Raw genomic sequence first — 18724 nt, 5'->3', positions numbered from 1 at the left:
ATATGTGGAATAAATGTAGCATCATAAACCTGGAAATGGATAACTCCACCATGGACCAAGGCATAAAATATCAATGTAATCAACTAAATAGTAAGCTACCAATTGGGGATAAACCACAGCTATTTAAAGTAACTGAGGATACAGCAGCTCTTTTAAAAGTAATACAATAGATTCGTTTCTGATTTAAGTTTAGCTGGTGTAAGCATGATTAACATTAAGCAATATAGTGATAATTTCACTGTTGATACAGTATACAGATTAAGATTTTACAATTTGCTTGTCTTTTGTTAATAGATACTTTGGTTCACTCCACTTCTTTTATGGTTCTCCTCCTTAATGGAATCGACAAAACACAATTAATGAAGGACTCCAGTAATAGTGGATCCATGCATAATGTTAATAGCAAACAAAACACAGTCCAAGGCATTGCACAGTTGCGGCACACAAAGATCACTATTTAATGCTTGGCATCAACGAAGAATTGGAGGCCTAGCAAACCCTTTATTGACCCAGGTGGCCAGACAGTGACCTTATGCCAGGCCAACTTGATATATATATCATAGCAGTTACACTGATTAGTGAGGTGTTTTTCTTAAATCCAGTACCCAATGGAATCGTCTGCTATTGCCTGTTTCCTCTTTTTAAAAATCTCCAGTGGTCGTTTCTGTCCTTCCCATCTGTTTAGGTATGTTTCTTTTCTTTCTTTTACATTTTTCAATTTGTCTCTTTTTGCCTAAGGTTTTATTCCACATGTCCACTTTCTGTTTTTTCTCACTTTTTCTGTATCAGTGTTCATTCTCCAGCCTGTACTTTCCATGTGTCCTCTGTGACAATGTTAACGTTTTGGGTGCCCATATTTCACACAAAAATGCAAAATGTAAGCTATCACAATGAGAGCTGTTCAAATTTTCTTCTTTATTACACCATGACCCGATGCATTCTCTTGACAATCTCAATATTTCACCTCCATCTTTGAAGGTTGCGAAGTTGTTAAGAGACAATAACTACCCAAATTTAAGAAAAGCAAGTGACATTTCATTTTTGGAGGGATGTAGACAGCAGCGAAAACTGACTTTTGTCAGTTGCAGACCATTGTGTCTACTAGTTATACATACAGTGTCTACTGGTTGTATAATGAAATACCACTTGAAGTAGCTCTTGTCTGATGGAGACAAAATTTTGGGATTTTTAAGAGATTCCATGAAACAATGGCACAGTAGCATGGAAAATTGTTATAAGCTTTCCAGATTTTCTATTTTGCTGACACCTCATCGTTGATTCCCTTCTCATTGTGTCCCACTGCGCAATTGGTGGGCATGGTGGTCTAGCAGGAGGCATGTGCCTGGAAACTAAAGAGTTGAAAGATCAAAACCCGGTCAGACTATGGATTTTTTCAGTCTGCCTTTAACCTAGTGTTCATCTACACAAAATTATGATTTATTACTTTTTTTTATCCATGGTTGAGGGCTATGGGATGAATTTTAGAAACTCCCATTTCCTCCCTTTCTTTTCAGTCGAATTACAGACTACAAAAGCATCAACTTGCAGATGCTTGGAATGCAGGAAGTTTTTTGCTGTTGTTATTTGATTAATATCTTTTTCAACTACTATTTTCTTTGTAGATAACACATAATCTGTATATCATTCCAGCTGTTTCCCTGCGTCCACGTAAGTGCCCTTTCGATGGTCGTTACAATATCATCGGTGGTGGCACCAGCACCAAAAGTGACAGCGACACGGCACAGCATGGACTGCTGCGGAGCAGGCGACAGGAGGGCAGTGCCGGAGCTGTTGGTGGGAACAGTGCAGATCCAGGGACAGGAATGGGTACGGGAGCCTCTGATTGCACTGACCACAACCTGGCATCACTCGACATCGGCTGTTCGTCTGGCGACACTATGCGCTTTTACCCAGCTTGTGGAGAACATCCAGAGCACAGTTTAGGTAAACAAATAATACTCTCCATGTTAATAATAGTGTTGAATGTAGTACAGTTAAAGTAATGTTAAACTCATATGGAGATTTTTACAAAGCATTTGTCTCAAGCTGAAGAGAAGGTAATGTCGTATGTTAGTAATCTAGTTTGTGTGTTGGCATACTATAGAATGAAGTTACATATGACTAATGTGTAACTTGAACTTTTTTTTTTTTTTCAAATTTTGGACAGTGTTCCTTGCAGTGAGGTTTTGAGCTCTTAACACACACAGCAGGCTTCAACCAGCTCCTAACTCTTTATATGTTTAATTACTTGTCCAACATGCAAACTGAAGCAAAAAATTATTAAGACAAAATTAAGGATGGGAAAATTGTTTTAGATGTTTTCCTACTCCCACCCTCCCTATCTTGAGAATTATTCCTGCTTATCTGCCTTCTTAACTCACTGTGAAAGTTGTCTTTTGTAGCATTCTTCTCATCTCTTGTAGACTACTGTTGATTTGCTTTTCGTTTCACTCCTCTAGGCTATATTTCTGTGTGACATCTTTTATAGTTTTCAATTAGATTTCGTTCTTTATGTTTTCTTCTGACATGTGAAGGATTAATTTTTAATGTTGTTATATGCAACTAAAAGTGTTCCATCCCTCAGCTACCCAAGCATGGCTCACAATCTGTACTCAGTTTTACTACAGCCAGCATTTTGTCTCTATCTTTCAAACTTCTCAGACGTTCTCCTAGTACCTGTGCACTAGGAATATTATTTTGTAGCCGATCCTATTTATCTGTGCTATGCCTGTTTTCCTGTCACTGAGACACAGAGCACTGTGCAAACCATAAAATGTTTGCAGACATCATTTTTTATTTTATTTTTAAGTAAATCTGATGTATTAAGTACAATAATACAAATTTAAAATAATTTTCACAGAAAAAAATCTGTAAGGTTTTAAACTGCGAAAAAACAATGCATTTTATATAACTTTTTTCAATTTTTTATTACAAGCAATGAACATTTTAGCATAAGATGGTTTTCTCACATTGTGCATAATATTAGTAAAAATCATCGATTAAAATTGAATATTTTTGTGATAATTTTTTGTTCTGTATGAATAACCAGTTAATGTATTATTGATAGAATTTTTATTCTATGTAGTGAATTATAAAATTCATTTCAACAGAGTATCTGTGCCATGGAAGCTGGGAGGACAATGGAACAAACTACCTGATTGTGTCTCCAAAAAGTCGCAAATCTGGAGGAGCACACCACTACTGTTTCATCTACACAAAAGCTGGTGGGGCAGGGACACCATCAGACTTCACATCAAGTGGAACCACTGGTTCTGATTTTACTGGGAAAAGAAGGCGTGGTGGTGGAGTAAGCAGCAGCACATCTGCAAGTGAGATGAGGTTGATGCTGTCCTCTGTCACAGACTATTGCCGAAGAAATGTAGTACCTGGTGTCACTGGAGAGAGTTTCTACAATCTCACAATGACAGGTACAGCTATCAATTCACTGCATGAATTCTTCATTCTTTGCTGTTCTTTTTTCTATCACTGCATTCAGATATAATAAGACAGTACAATGGTAATGTCAAAACCCAGTGTTTGATCCCCATCTGAAGAAAACATCTTCCAGGGGGATTGTAGCTTTTTTGAATGTCCAAGTGCGTTCTGGTTTGCTACTGACCGAGGTAAAATTCTGTATCCACATGCTCCCATGCAGTGGTGTGACAGGTTTTAAAATCTTAAACGCATTTGGCCATTGTCAGTTGCTGTGATCCACTATTGCCACCAGCACCAGAATCCAGATATCATTTAGTTTTCCAGCCTCGAATTAAAATTATTGGGGTTCAAATGGCTCTGAGCACTATGGGACTCAACATCTTAGGTCATAAGTCCCCTAGAACTTAGAACTACCTAAACCTAACTAACCTAAGGACATCACACACACCCATGCCAGAGGCAGGATTCGAACCTACGACCGTAGCAGTCCCGCGGTTCCGGACTGCAGCGCCATAACTGCACGGCCACCGCGGCCGGCTATTGGGGTGTTTGGCAATTTGTATCACCTCCCTGTACGGCCTTTCATAATATCTGCTTGTGGCTGCCTGTAGCTGAGTCTTAGAAATTCAAATCCAATTGTCTACTGGCTGCAAAGCATGTTCCTCAACAGCTGATCTGTCTGTTTCTCCCCACTATAGTTATCCTTATGGTCTTTTAGTTGTCTTTTGACAGTTCTGTTACTAGTACCCTCACACATGTGCCCACCACTACACAGTAGCTTGTAAATTTCTATTTTCCCAGCAGCTTGTGAGCATCCTTGGCCAACTTTAGTGTTCTTGTATCCTCTGGGTGGGTTCACAGAACATGGATATTTTGTTTTGTCAAACTATTTCCTATGTAGTCACCTAAAGCTGCTCCTGTGCAGTCAGTTATGTATTTAATTCACCACCGTGGCTGAGGTTGCTAACATACTTTTGTGAGGTGGCACATGTCCTACAAGTAATTGGTTCAGGTCCTTGTGGTGGAAGAAATTTGTACTGCTAGTATTTGACTGGCAGGGGGAGGAAAGATGGCAACATTAAGTTTAGATGTGGTGCCAACATCCTGGTTTAAATATCAAACCTCTCCGTAGTCTCTCATGAAATGAGGGCTTGTGACACTATTGATACTGATCTGTCCATCAGATGGGGATGATAAGCTCAGCGGTCCTCTTGAGTAAGGAGTAAGGTATGTGCTGGCGCCAGGTTTCACCTTCTCCCGTCTCTCATCATCTCCAACACGAGCATGACACTACACACAAATACTCATTGTAGTCACCTACACATAACATATACACATACGCACATAGATTTCTTATTTCGTGATGGAAACATACCTGTGGGTGTGAAGGATAGGGAAAGACAATTCCAATTAGGTGGCTGAACCTGCCATTCAGTGCCTCGCAGCCATTCATGCCATTACTTTATGTTACTTGTCTTTAATGGATAACAGGGAAATCATGGATTTTGCAGATGTCTGTACATCACTACGATCTTTTCGTGGCTGTCTTTACGTTCTTTTCATCTCAATGATCAAATACTCATTTTTCTGCAAGGCATTGGTGAGATATTTCAATTTAATGTTGAGCAATTCCCGTTCATGTATGTTTCTCACTCTATGTGCTAACATTTTTATAACATCTCATTTTTGTCGAAGGCGGTGATTTGAATCCCAGTGTAGGTAATGGTCCTGTATGGCATGGCTGTGTGCTCAGTGTGGCTGCCTTGAGTCGAATGAGCGTGCAGCTGCCTGTACTGCGGAAGTTCTTACTGATAAGCGCCGAGAAACTGGGCGCGGCAGGAAGTACGGCGCTGATAATCCAACATGGCGCCCACATCCTGTATTTTTCCCAGCGGATCGCGCTTAGTTAAAACTATAGCGCGATCCTCCAAGCTCTAGCGGCGGCCCAGAGAAACTCGTTTTGCTTTTGTTGATGTTCATCTTATATGCTCCTTTCAAGACCTTGTCCATTTCGTTCAACTGCTCTTCCAAGTCCTTTGCTGTCTCTGACAGAATTCCAATGTCATCCGCAAACCTCAAAGTTTTTATTTCTTTTCCATGGATTTTAATACCTACTCCGAATTTTTCTTTTGATTCCTTCACTGCTTGCTCAATATAGAGATTGAATAACATCGGGGAGAGGCTACAACCCTGTCTCACTCCCTTCCCAACCACTGCTTCCCTTTGATGTCCCTCGGCTCTTATGACCGCCATCTGGTTTCTGTACAAATTGTAAATAGCTTTTCGCTCCCTGTATTTTACCCCTGCCACCTTCAGAATTTGAAAGAGAGTATTCCAGTCAATATTGTCAAAAGCTTTCTCTAAGTCTACAAATGCTAGAAACGTAGGTTTGCCTTTCCTTAATCTAGCTTCTAAGATAAATCGTAGGGTCAGTATTGCCTCACGTGTTCCGATATTTCTATGGAATCCAAACTGATCTTCCCCGAGGTTGGCTTCTACCAGTTTTTCCATTTGTCTGTAAAGAATTCGTGTTAGTATTTTCCAGCTGTGACTTATTAAACTGATAGTTCGGTAATTTTCACATCTGTCAACACCTGCTTTCTTCGGGATTGGAATTATCACATTCTTCTTGAAGTCTGAGGGTATTTCGCCCGTATCATACATCTTGCTCACCAGATGGTAGAGTTTTGTCAGGACTGGCTCTCCCAAGGCCGTCAGTAGTTCTAATGGAATGTTGTCTACTCTCGGGGCCTTGTTTCGACTCAGGTCTTTCAGTGCTCTGTCAAACTCTTCACGCAGTATCATATCTCCCATTTCATCTTCATCTACATCCTCTTCCATTTCCATAATATTGTCCTCAAGTACATCGCCCTTGTATAGACCCTCTATATACTCCCTCCACCTTTCTGCTCTCCCTTCTTTGCTTAGAACTGGGTTTCCATCTGAGCTCTAGATATTCATACAAGTGTTTCTCTTTCCTCCAAAGGTCTCTTTAATTTTCCTATAGGCAGTATCTATCTTACCCCTAGTGAGATAAGCTGATAAAACTTGGCATATTCTTGATGTGGTTGTAACAATGTAGCCAAGCACTTAGCAATCAAATAGGTGGGTGAACCAATGACAACTACTATAGCTATCACAAGGGAGTGCTCCAATAAGACATGTCGAGACCTACCCTGAATTTTTTTTACTCAGGAAGAAGACAAAGAAAGAAATGCACTGCCAAAATTTTAACTGCTAAGAGGCACTGCAAGTATTTTGTTAAAAATCTTGAAGCTACACATTTTTGCCGGACGAAAAACAGAGTCTAACAGTGATTTGTACAGCCCTGCCCACCCAGTGTGTGACTCAGCGAATCACTCAAGAAGTACCGCCTAGCGGAATTATCTGAAGTCCACAGATATCAATTTTAAGCACCTAAAGACTGGTTTACAATGGAACAAACGGAATCAAACACGTGCCAATGAGCATCTTCAGAAAATTCACTACCATTTGGTTGTTTATGGGTAGTCTCGTTTATACTAGAGGGACTGGAAGAGAACACAAGGTAACGAACATTACCTATGAACTCTGTGTTATTAGCTTTTAGAGGTAATATTTGGCATACAGGATACAACTCTGTTTTGTTAGAGCCACAATGCAAAACTTTGCTATTCAGTGAGGATTATTTTGCATGGTGAGCACACTGTTCTTGACGGAGTATGCAAAATGACCAACAGATGGATGAATTTAAGTGTCTCAATTTGTATGGAAGTGTGACATGCGTGGCGATCGTGCACTTTGCATGGAATTGCATCTCCATCTCTCCTTAGCACTGGTCCAAAATTTTCCTTGTATGTTGGCTGCCATTTTTCCCGGCTTCTCATTACCATTAAGGGGAAATTTATAAACAGAACACTAATTACCAAAGTCAAGCATCATTTCAAGAGGTGACACAGCTGGCGTTTCCACTATGTGTGTAGGGTTTAATGGCCATATTTGTTTGTTTTTTTTCCACCTAAAACAAAAGTGAAAAATGGTCTAGTGGCAAAGCATTAACTTTGTGATCCAGAGAGCGTGGGATCAAATCATGGTTAGACCACAACTTTTTCACTATGATTTTTAACTGAGTATTCACTTCTCACAGATGTTGGAGTGGCCACGAAAGACATGTTGATTTGGCATATCACAGTTCAGTTCTTGCACATATAATCTGATACAAAGTGGCTAGCAGAGAAAATAAAATCATGGCAGTATTTGATGTCACAGATCACTTCCATCAATGAGGACTTGTATTTTGTTGAAATGAAATGCATTTTGCAGTACTACATTTTATAACGATTCCTGTAGGCCACTCCTTATAATAATGTTTGAATGTTGGACATTTGACTATCAGTGAAATAGTTTGTTTATTCCCTGTAGTTGTCACAAAAATTTGCAGTAACCTCTAGTTTTATTTAGACAGAATTGGGATGGTGTCAGAAATGGCCCTGGCCATTGTTCTGCATATTGCTGTGCTTACCAGACATACTTGATGAGATTCATGAAGTGTGGCAAAGAAAACTGGTAATGCACAAATGACTGGGACTTAAGAATACTATTCCGCTGATAAACCTGAAATGAGAGAGGTATCAGAAATTAGGTTGTCTGATAATTTCCTAAAACATGCTTTCCACTGTCGAAAGAATTCTTTATCGAGAGGTTGAATCGCACTAGCAGTTCCAGGCATAATCCACATTACATCTACTGATTTTTCGTCGTCCTCCCCAAAAACAGAGGCATGGTTATGTCCAGACCATGAATCCAACAAAAGCAATGAATTCGTTTCTGCAGCTGGTAGCAATATTTTTTGAACGAAATGTTGAAAATTATTCAATCCAATTTTTCCAGATTTTGATACGTCGATTACAAGATTTTTGCAACTAAACAGTCAATTTTTTATTTTTGGTCCAAATTTGCCTTGCAGTTCTTGAAGACAAATATACAGCTGCAGAAACAGTAAACTACTTATCCTTATCACTGGCATTATCGTATATGAAAGTGTCATTGCATTCATTGATAGGGCAACCGACTCAGTCTTTTTTTCACCCTGAAATGATAAAATGTGGTGTGCACACAGATCTTTCACGAAACCTGACTGATCAGTGTTATAAACAACAGTTTTGGGGAAAACACATAGTTTCATCTTTATGTCAGCTATGAATTTCTCTATAGCCTTGCCTATCACTGGCAGCTGCTCTACACATTTACATGACATGAACTTGGTAATTTTGTGACTTCGTATTCTGTATGATTTCTTGAATCTGTATAGCCAGGTTTACGAAGAGACTTCGTATTCTGTATGATTTCTTGAATCTGTGTAGCCAGGTTTACGAAGACTGGAAATTAGCAGTGTTCATGTCAGATGCAATTCGGAGGGCACAGTCTTGTAGATCTCCAATGGTAATGGTGCATAGCCTATCAGGAACAGTTGTAAATCTTTCGAATAGTTTTTCATTCATATGGTTTCGGGTTTCCCTTGTCACATATTTCTTACTTTATGTAATACGTTCTTCCATTTGTACAGTTCATGCTCCGATTTTACGAATTTCACTGCCTTTCTTTTGCCACTGAAAGCTATTGTCACAGTTATTTCCTATTTCTTCTAATGTATCCACAATTTAAAACAAACTGTCGATATCATTCAAATGAATGTCAAGGAAATCAACTAACAAATGACACAAATGTATGTCCTCAGGAGAAGTAGGTGATTTTGACTGGAAACCACGTTCTTCATATTTTATTATTGCTAAATTGAGAATGTTAATTGGATTCCACATTACTGTGAAACTAGAAAAAAAAATAATAATAAAAGATACTCTTGGCAGGCATGCCTTATGAAAGCACAGTATATATTAATTCTGATTTATCTTTATTGTCAATGCTTACCAATACTGCAAAAAATGACCTGATAATTTGTAATAGATGTTACTTGAGTGTCTAATTTGAGACTGTGAGCTGTAGTGTCAGAGAAACTACCAATGAATGGTAACCTGGAATGTTCTTTACAAATTACAATCGGGTTGTTGTCGTTTTTCCTGTTTACAAATGTACTGCCAACCTCGGCTGTGTGTGTACCTAGTTGAGCATGTACAGTTGCTGCAGCGCCAGTAGGGGTGTAGATTTCTACTGCTGCCTGGCGCGTTACAAATTTGGCAATTTTCAGCTATTTTTTTAATACTTGCAGTGCCTCTTATCAACTAAAATTTTGACAGTGCATTTCTTTCGTTGTCTTCTCCCTGTGTAAAAAAATATCAGGGTAGGTTTCGACACGTCTTATTGGACCATTCCCTTGTCAATTTAACATTTTCTTTATGAATTTTCGGCAACCCATAAAATCTCGTTGGTAGTGCAACTGAACTGAAAAGGCCTTTCTGACTGCTTTGTTCAATCAAGGAGTTTTTTTTATAAAATATGTAACAGTTTCAAGAACCTTCTTTACACAGTCCTTATTCAGCTTCGTATATTGCTGCAGATCTAGTAAGTTGGTAATGTTATTGTGATAGTCAGCCACATTCATAACTACTGCCACATCACCATTATCCAAGGGGAAAATGAATCCATAACATTTTATCAGTAAATTAATTAGAATAGTGGTCCAGCCAGAAGGCACATTTGTCACTTTGGATGTGATATAGCTGTTCACCATGGTTCGTAATGATGTATTGAGATAGCTGAATCTGATTTTCTCCTGCCGATATTGCAGAATGTTTTAAATATTGTCTCACAACTAGTTTCTTATGGAACAATGAGTTTTGACAAACAGATGGATAGTGTAGTAATGGGGAGCTCCCTAAGCTGAGTGATGGAAATTTTCTTTATAAAAAACATCTGGAGGACAAGCATTGCGAAATGTCAACAAACATTACATCCATTACATGGATAATATATTTGTGTTGTGGGGACATGGCAGAGAGGAAGTAGGTCATTTCCAAGAACTTCCCAATAGAATTAAATCTTAAGATTCAGTTCTCTTTGGAGGAAGAGGAAGATGGCCAATTACATTTTATGGATGTGCTGGTCTCCAAGAAAGAAGATGGTAGCTTGGGCCTCATGTTATATCCAAAACCCAACACACATGAACCATTATCTACACTGGGATTGAAATCACCACCCCCAACAAAAGAAAGATGTGAGGAACAACTGGGAATGTAGTTGCTCAATGCAGAATTGAAATATCTCACCAATGCAGTGCAGACGAATGTCTGAGATAAATGGCAACTGACTTACAGGTTTCTGCAAAATCCTGTTTTCCTTCCACCTGTTAAAGACGTAACTGATACTATAGGAAACAGCTTGACAACATGTAATATCACTGCAAATCTACAAACCCACCTAGAAGATACAGGAACACCTGATCTGCCAAGGGTGCTCAAAGTTCACTGGAAAAAGCAGAAGTTTGCAAGGTACTGCGTAGTTGTGAGGATGTGTACCTGGGTCCTACTATAAGAACTGTTGAAAAATGACTAGAAGAGCACAAGGGCAAGTGTAGTAATGGAGAAACAGACAGATCAGCTGTTGGGGAACATGTGCAGCCAAGAGACCATTGGATTCAATTTGATAAGACTCAGATAGTGGCAGGTGCAAGTGGACACTATATATACGTGGGGGTTATACAGGTTCCTAAAAACCCCAATAATTTTAATCGGTAAGAGGAGGGTGTGAACCTGAAGGAATTTGGATTCTGCGGCTGATGAAGATGTGTACCACTCTTCTACTATGGAATGATTGCAATAATGGACTACAGCAATTGACACTTACCAATTATGTAAGTATTTTCAAAACAGGATGTTATGCCTCTACATGGGAGCACAAGGACTTTTTTTTTTCAGTCGCTAGTGCATTGGACATTTGCAAAAGCTACAGCCTCTCCTGAAGATGTCCTTTGCAGACGGGTACAAAACTGTGTGTTTCAATGTGATATTCATTTGACCATGGCATAATGGCCTGGACATTTCCAGTCATACAGGTTCACATTTTACAATAACTTCTCATAAATGTTCAGACCACTTCTTAAAAGAATCAGTCTGTCTGAGATCCACTACTGTATGCAAGAAAGGAAAACATCATTTGAAAAAACTGGAATCAATTTCATTTTCCAAAAAGGATGGCCAATGTTTCCTTGAATGCAAAACAGTTTAACAATAACTAGTGAATACTGTGCAAGACTCTTGGACTAGATGTGTGGAAAGGATACATGAGAGGAACCCCGTACTGCATAAAAAGGACACAGCATCATGTCACTACGTGTTTTGGTAATGGGAAAACTGAGTAGACTGGAGTGTAACACTTTGTCAATTATTGCCACATGTAATGAAATTTGTGGTGAAAAACATTTTCATTCCAATTGAGATAATATGGCACTATAAGTATTTCGCTGACCACCTGGGTTCATACTTTGGGGATGGAATCTATTCGTTGGGAATGTGGTGGAGAAAGTGCTTTGATCCTAAATGAAAATATGCAAATAAAGTATTTATTCATTAAAAGTGAGAAGTAAAATATATACTAAAGTTGATAATAGCACATATTGCTGATGTCTTTTAAAATATATTGAATTACTTAGATTCATTTGCCAACATAATTTGCTGCTCCTATAATTATCTAGGTTTCAAGCACTGAAGATTCCTGTTAGTTGCATAACGCATACCAAATCATATTGCATATGGGTCTCTGCTTTGTTACACATGCAGATGATGGCTGTAGTTCCATGATAAATGTCACTGTGGTTATGTAGATTTTAAACTAGCTACTGGAGCTGGAGATAAACAGCAGTAATTTAATGTAACTGGAAAGAAGTAGCCTCAGTCTCCATCAGAACAGAAGCTTGCATTCTAATTTTGCTGCACTAAATTTAGGCTGAGTAAACACAAATGGAAATTACTCTTTTATTACAGTTTTTAAAAGTTACTTCTATTTAACACATGACTTAAGATGTTATCATCATGAAGATTCTCCTTCATGATGGGATGTACACAACATAATGAATGAATGATTGAATGAACGAATTAATAATTTACAGGTCACTGCACAAGTGCACCAACAGGAGGTGCACAGACCACCTCAGCTGTACTGTTCTCCGTCCTGATTCTCGCCGGTCTTGTGTTGCTTGTTTCGAACCTGAGATGATGACGGCAAACGCGCCATCTGAACCTGCACAGTGACACTGCTGCCACCGACTGTGCTACCACACCTGAAGACAGCCGAGTCCTGTTGCCCACCCGCAGCTCTGTGGATGGGTGGTTCCACAGTGAAATGTATTTCTGAGTATGAGAATGGTTCCCGGCACTAAAGTATAGCCTAATTTGTTCGTTGAAATAATCATTGGCTACTTTTTCTACTTGTGACATTGCTTGCCTGGTATGGAGTGAGCACATCAGAGTGGCAGAAAAATTTTAGTTATATAAATTATCAAGTACATTGGTGTACGTATCACAGATGGATATCCTGGCAGCTGAGAAAACTGTGCTTAAAAAGAATTATAATTTTTTGTCAAGTGAAAAATGTAAATAATGATATAATGTTATATGGTTTAATGAATGATTTTATCTGAATGCCATTTCTAGGTAATGGACATTTAATTTAGATAATTATGTATATCATGTGTACATATATATATATATATATAATACAACACTAATGGAATACAAGAACTTAATTGTTACATGGTTCAGATTTCGTGTGGTTCTGTCACTGAGACAGTATTTAGATGGTGTCACTAAATTGATGCACTGTCTGTTAATGAGGACCTAATGGTTTTGTTCACCAAGAAACTTCTTATTGTGCTGTATGGCTTACAGCACTGCTATTGTCTGCAAAGTATGGGAATTATTCATGAAAGGAAGCAGATGCTAGTTGAGTCCACATCCTCGAGATAATGGGTGCTTTGGAAAATAGAAGAATTGTTTTTTCCTTGGGAATGCAAATTAAATGCAATAGATGGGTGATTGTGGAAATGAGAAACTTGGAAATGACTATCCCTCATAAATATATTACCTTCATGTGATGTGGACTGTAGGTTGAAAGTTTACGTTTAAAATACCACTTGTGATAAAGTAAATTACAGGACCAGTAATATTCTTGAAACAAGATGAAAAGTTGAAGATATATCTTGAAGTTAATTGTTTTATATATTTCAAAATGGGTAATAATATTGGCAGTTATGCAAAACTGCCATAAAAAGAATTAGAGATGTGTCAAAGTGTGAATGATAAGCAGCAGGATCATTTCTCTGTGTACGGATGGTTGGAAATTAACTAATTATCATATTTTGTAACCTTTCCTCGGAAAAAAAAATTGTCTGCGAAGAAACAGTAGTGTATTGACTTTACCCATTTTTGTTGTTAAAAAGCCATTTGAGTATATTAATGTAATAAGGAATAAATAAAACACTTTTCTGAAGCTACTACACTAATGGTATCCCAAAGCAATGGGATAGGAAACATTTTTATATTGGTTCACATACATGCCTGGTTTTGAGCTAATTTCATGCCAAGTTTATCACTGCATAAAAGGCTATGTCCTACAAATGAATATATTTCTGGATGTTTTAATACATAATTATGTAGGCATATTGTATAGTTTAGAAAATAAATCATCAATTTTTTCACTGACGACAATTAAACACTGACTTACAACAATGCTATTCAATAGTCTGTTCTTGTTTTACTGCCTTCTCTTCACAATGGCAGGTTCTGGGACCAAGCAATCCAAAAAATTCTCCTCTTTTTCTGTGCCTAATAGTTGACATTGGTGTTGCTCAAACTGATGTGTTTGAGCTACAAAGAGAAAATTACACATATAATATTGAGTACTGTTTCACAAGTCTGAAATTATCTGCTTTAATGACCCGAAGTGTCAATGCTTTCCTGCATAATGCTGTGAAACTTATATTTTTTTTATTTAGGCAACATATTTTATTCAATTTTAAGGTAACGACATGATCTGCACTGCACCACAGCTTTATGCCATTTATTTTTTTCTGATAAGTATGGTTAATTTCAAAACAAAATAAAAATGATTAACCATATAATCACATCTGTAAGCATTCATTGACAACCAAAATATTTAATTAAATTCTCATTCCTCTCCTCTGGGGTTTATCAGTCTCAACAGCAACAGGATGTCTCACAGCAAGGCAACCTGAATCGTCGCTTACATCTTTATTGTGTTTGCAGTATATGAACTGGCATGCATTATTCAGCAGCATACGCAGAAGAGTAGGGAAATAATTCAGTAATTTTTAACAAGCAATCCACTGTTTATAACAGTGCCATTTGTTTTACAGGGCAAATTGCATACACTGTACCCAATGTGCAGATTACTGAAACTAATAAAAACAATTGGACATTTAACCACATTTGTATATTTCCATGATGTGCATAGATAAAACTGTGTCTTTTGCAAACTGAGATCTCACAATGGTACATAATGAATTAAAATATGAAATCAATTAGAATTTAAAAACAAAATTGTTCTTGCAAGTGCCTGGTGTAGAAAAAGGTCATGGTGGAGCAGTGTGATGTAAGCATGCCCTTGGACTGTATTTGACAAATTTTTGGACAGAGAGATTGAACTTTGCTTGAAATTAGTTCTTCTATTAAAAATAAAATGCTAATCCACAGAACATTAAGAATTTACATTGTAGGAAATTATGGTTCATCATTTTTTTCAAACAATTCAGTGTTATTATACACCATTTCCACATAGTGGCTTCAGTTTAGAGTGTTTTTACAACTATTACTCTGTGCTATCTTTTTGTCAGTCTCTCAAACATAATTTGAGACCTATAAGAAGTGTTTTGTGTCCCAAGTAAAAAAATAAAAAAGGGTTATGAAAGAGCAAGGGTAACATTTGATGTGAACTAATTCTAAATGTAATTCAATATTTTTGTATTGATACTAATGCGGTGTGACCAAGTACAGACTTTAATATTACACCTATATGGTATGTGATTCTTCTCTTATAAAATAGTTGTTTAATGTATCTTAATTGATGTTGCCAAATTCTCTGCCTGGACATCTTACTAACCCCATCTTTAAGTCATTTTATGTTTAAAGTAAAGTGTTAAGATGTTCATCGTGTAGTACTCTTTGCTTAAATGGTCATATTTATACTAGTCTGGCTAATATACTTGATAATAGCAGACAGCCAAGCAGAATCCATTTCAGTGGTATAACTGGACATTTAAGATGCCTCTTCATAAAATGGGATTTTGTTTTGTTGTTCTTGTAAAGTAATTCATCTGTGTCGTGTAAACATTAGCATAACAGTGATTGTCTGAATTTGAAAACATACTTAATAGGAGCCTTTTAAAATTAATAATTACTCCACGTATTTGTTAATCCATGTAAGTAATGTAAATTGCTGTGTAACTATTTGTACTATTTTTACACTAAATTCGTGCTTACATTCACTGTCAACAGGAGCTGTTTATCTGACTTTGTATGCTAGCCTAATTGTATGTTTTATAATATAGAAGAACCCTGCACTGTTGTATCATATATATTTTTTAAGGTGACAGCCATGGTACATGTTTCGTGAGAAGAGGCTTCTTAAAGTGATTGCTCAAAAACAGCGGGAAGGTGGAGGCGTCCATCCCTTGAGATTCTTTTGCCCAGAATCAGTGCCCTTTTGTGGCCGTGGGCTTTAGTTCTTCGGGTGTGTCGCATTTTCTTAAGAATGGCGAGAATATGACATTTTGTGAGCTGTTAAATTTAATTTATATGAACTTTTAAATGTAATTTTAAGACAGCTTATGTACATCTTATTGGTGACTACTGGGAACTTAATTTCCACTGCAATGGAAATTGGGGCCTAATTCACTTATTATAGTGGAGAGGTAATTAACAAAATCACGGTGCTCATAGATTCAGATGCGAAATACTGTACCTACTACTGTGGAAGCTTGCATATGCACTGTACTGCAATTTATGAATGTAAGCAGAAAGAGAGCATAAGAAATCAGTATTTGTATGTGTGGTGTATATAATTTTACATAAAAGATCTCAAGATGTTTGTTTGCTTTCTATAAACAAGTGTGAATAAATGGATCTGTGCTTCAACGTAACATATATGAACCAGTAATCTGTTTCTTTGATGATGTGTATCATTCTGCTTCAGTGTTTCCTTTATGAAGAATACATTTTATTGTGTGTTATATCTAGTATAAAAAATGGAACTACGGTAAAATGTAATGAGAACCTTCGCTTAAAAAATTTCTTCAGTTCAGAACTCTCATTACAAATATTGTTTCTTGATTGGGGCACCACATGTTGTGCTTAAGATTCCACACTTCTATAATCTGAAGTATAAAGTTTTGTTTCCGAAAGTTCCTAATTGTTACTGAATCATTTGAAGGTAATGTTATCAATGCTAGTATTTCAATCAATAAATTGCTTTTAAAAATGTTTAAAGGTATCATGAATATTTTAAGCAAAGGTTTTCCTACATTTCATATTATATTTTTTTATATGATAAATATACGACTCAACACAATGAAGATATTTGACTGTATTTTCTTATTACAATAAGTTTTGAGTTTGTGGTTAGTGACTTCAGGAGTGCTGGTTTTGCAGTCTTTCAGCTTGCTTCAATGTGTTGTGGTGCCATGATGTTTCTAAGCTTACAAGTTTTTGCTAATGCCTTCTAAAATACGATTGCACCATTGTTATGTTTATTACTTATGTATGTTGCAAGGTTGTTTCTTTGTGAATATCAATGTGGTATTTTCACCCTATCCTGGAAACTTAAGTATCAGAATTAACAATGGTTCCTACTGTGACATTCCACCCATACACAATATTCTGAACACTTTAGAACCACCAGAACCAACCAGGAAGTTGTAAATTATATTACAAGAGGACACAGACTTTGGTGCAATCTTTAGTGGCTGATATCTTGTGTAACATGCATAATGTTCTCTTTAATTTAAAATTATGGGTGAGCAGATGTGTTAAATGTTTCAATACAATGGATATGAGTTTCTATTAAATATGTTTTTCTTGAAAGAGTTATTGATTTTCTCAGATCCCTTTCAGCTATATTTAGCCCATGAGCTACGACTGAAGATAAGACAAAGAAAAACGGACTTTAAATTTACATACAAAAAATATTAAGTGTTTAAAAAAGAATACCAGAACTTAAAGCAATGTACTTTTCTGCACTGATAAAAGTTACTTAAAAAACTCTCATACCTGTTACCATATAGGAATTTGATCTAAAACTCTATTTGTCTCATGATACACACCAAGTTGAGTCTAGTTCTTCCCACTAATTGAGTAATTACTGTGACAGTTGTTTCAGTCTTGTTTCACAAGTTTGGTAGAACACTAGGTAGCAGATTCTTTCACTAGAAAGAAATATCATCGCTTCAGGCCAGTTATCACGAGGTCACAGGAAACAGCCCTGTAATCTGGTCCCTCATGGCCCATCCTGATGTATCTTGCAGCTGTTTCAGTGAAGAGCAGCAAGTCATAAACATTTCCTCTGGAAATGGCACAAAGCACACTAGACTTTTATCACAGCGGTTTGTTAACCCCCACACAAGCAATGAGTTGACATGTTGACTCTCCAAAGAAGAACACACAATGATGAATGTCTTCCGCATGCAACACAATTTAATTTGCAAACAATGTATCCAAAGTTTCAGAATTCTGTCATGTGTAAATGATGTGTGTGCAATGACAAGTGTTTTCAGGAAACACTCCATACACCTTACTGTACAGTAGGCATCGAGAAGATAATTACGAGAGGCATTCATTTAGTAATGCGACAAATTTTTTTCTGAAAGTAGGTTGGTTTCATTCGGAATTCAAGTACACCATATTATTTCCCACTCTTTTGGCTATATAATCCTTTCAACATAATCACCAGTCAATGCACTGGCCTTAAACCACTTTACGGGGGGAGGACGGGCTGTATGCCTACACAGTACCCCCCAACTGGTCGGTGTCGGTGCCAATGTCTGGCTGCATCACTACCATTGCCATCATCCATGTACTGCTTCCTGTAGAGGACATTCTTCACTGGGGCAAACAGATGGAACTCTGAAGGTTTGAGATCTGAGCTGTAGGGTAGATGAGACAGGACAGTCCAATGAAGTTTTGTAAAATAAATTTCTTTATTTCCATCTATGATCGAAAAATGTTAGGTCCTCAGACTACCAAATTCAGTTGGCAATGATCATTTTCAGATTTTGGTGCCTAACATTTTGCAATTACAGGCAGAAATAAATTTATTCTACACTTTCTGGATCACTGTTAGCTTGATG

General features: G+C 37.3%; 1 protein-coding gene across 1 annotated transcript in view; it reads left to right on the top strand.

The window, feature by feature from the left end:
• The window catches only part of LOC124545759, a 198383-nt gene extending 180921 nt beyond the window's left edge, over positions 1–17462 (top strand). The window contains exons 10-12 of the mRNA XM_047124702.1: positions 1651–1944; positions 3111–3428; positions 12476–17462. Of these exons, the coding sequence (XP_046980658.1) occupies positions 1651–1944; positions 3111–3428; positions 12476–12582 (719 nt within the window). The 3' untranslated portion in view covers positions 12583–17462. The remainder of the gene's footprint in view (positions 1–1650; positions 1945–3110; positions 3429–12475) is intronic.
• Positions 17463–18724: the final 1262 nt, after the last annotated feature.

Source organism: Schistocerca americana, chromosome 8 (assembly GCF_021461395.2).
Source record: "Schistocerca americana isolate TAMUIC-IGC-003095 chromosome 8, iqSchAmer2.1, whole genome shotgun sequence".
Taxonomy (NCBI): Eukaryota; Metazoa; Arthropoda; class Insecta; order Orthoptera; family Acrididae; genus Schistocerca; species Schistocerca americana.
Note: the sequence above shows the minus strand (reverse complement) of the source record. Positions and strands in the feature narration are given on the sequence as shown.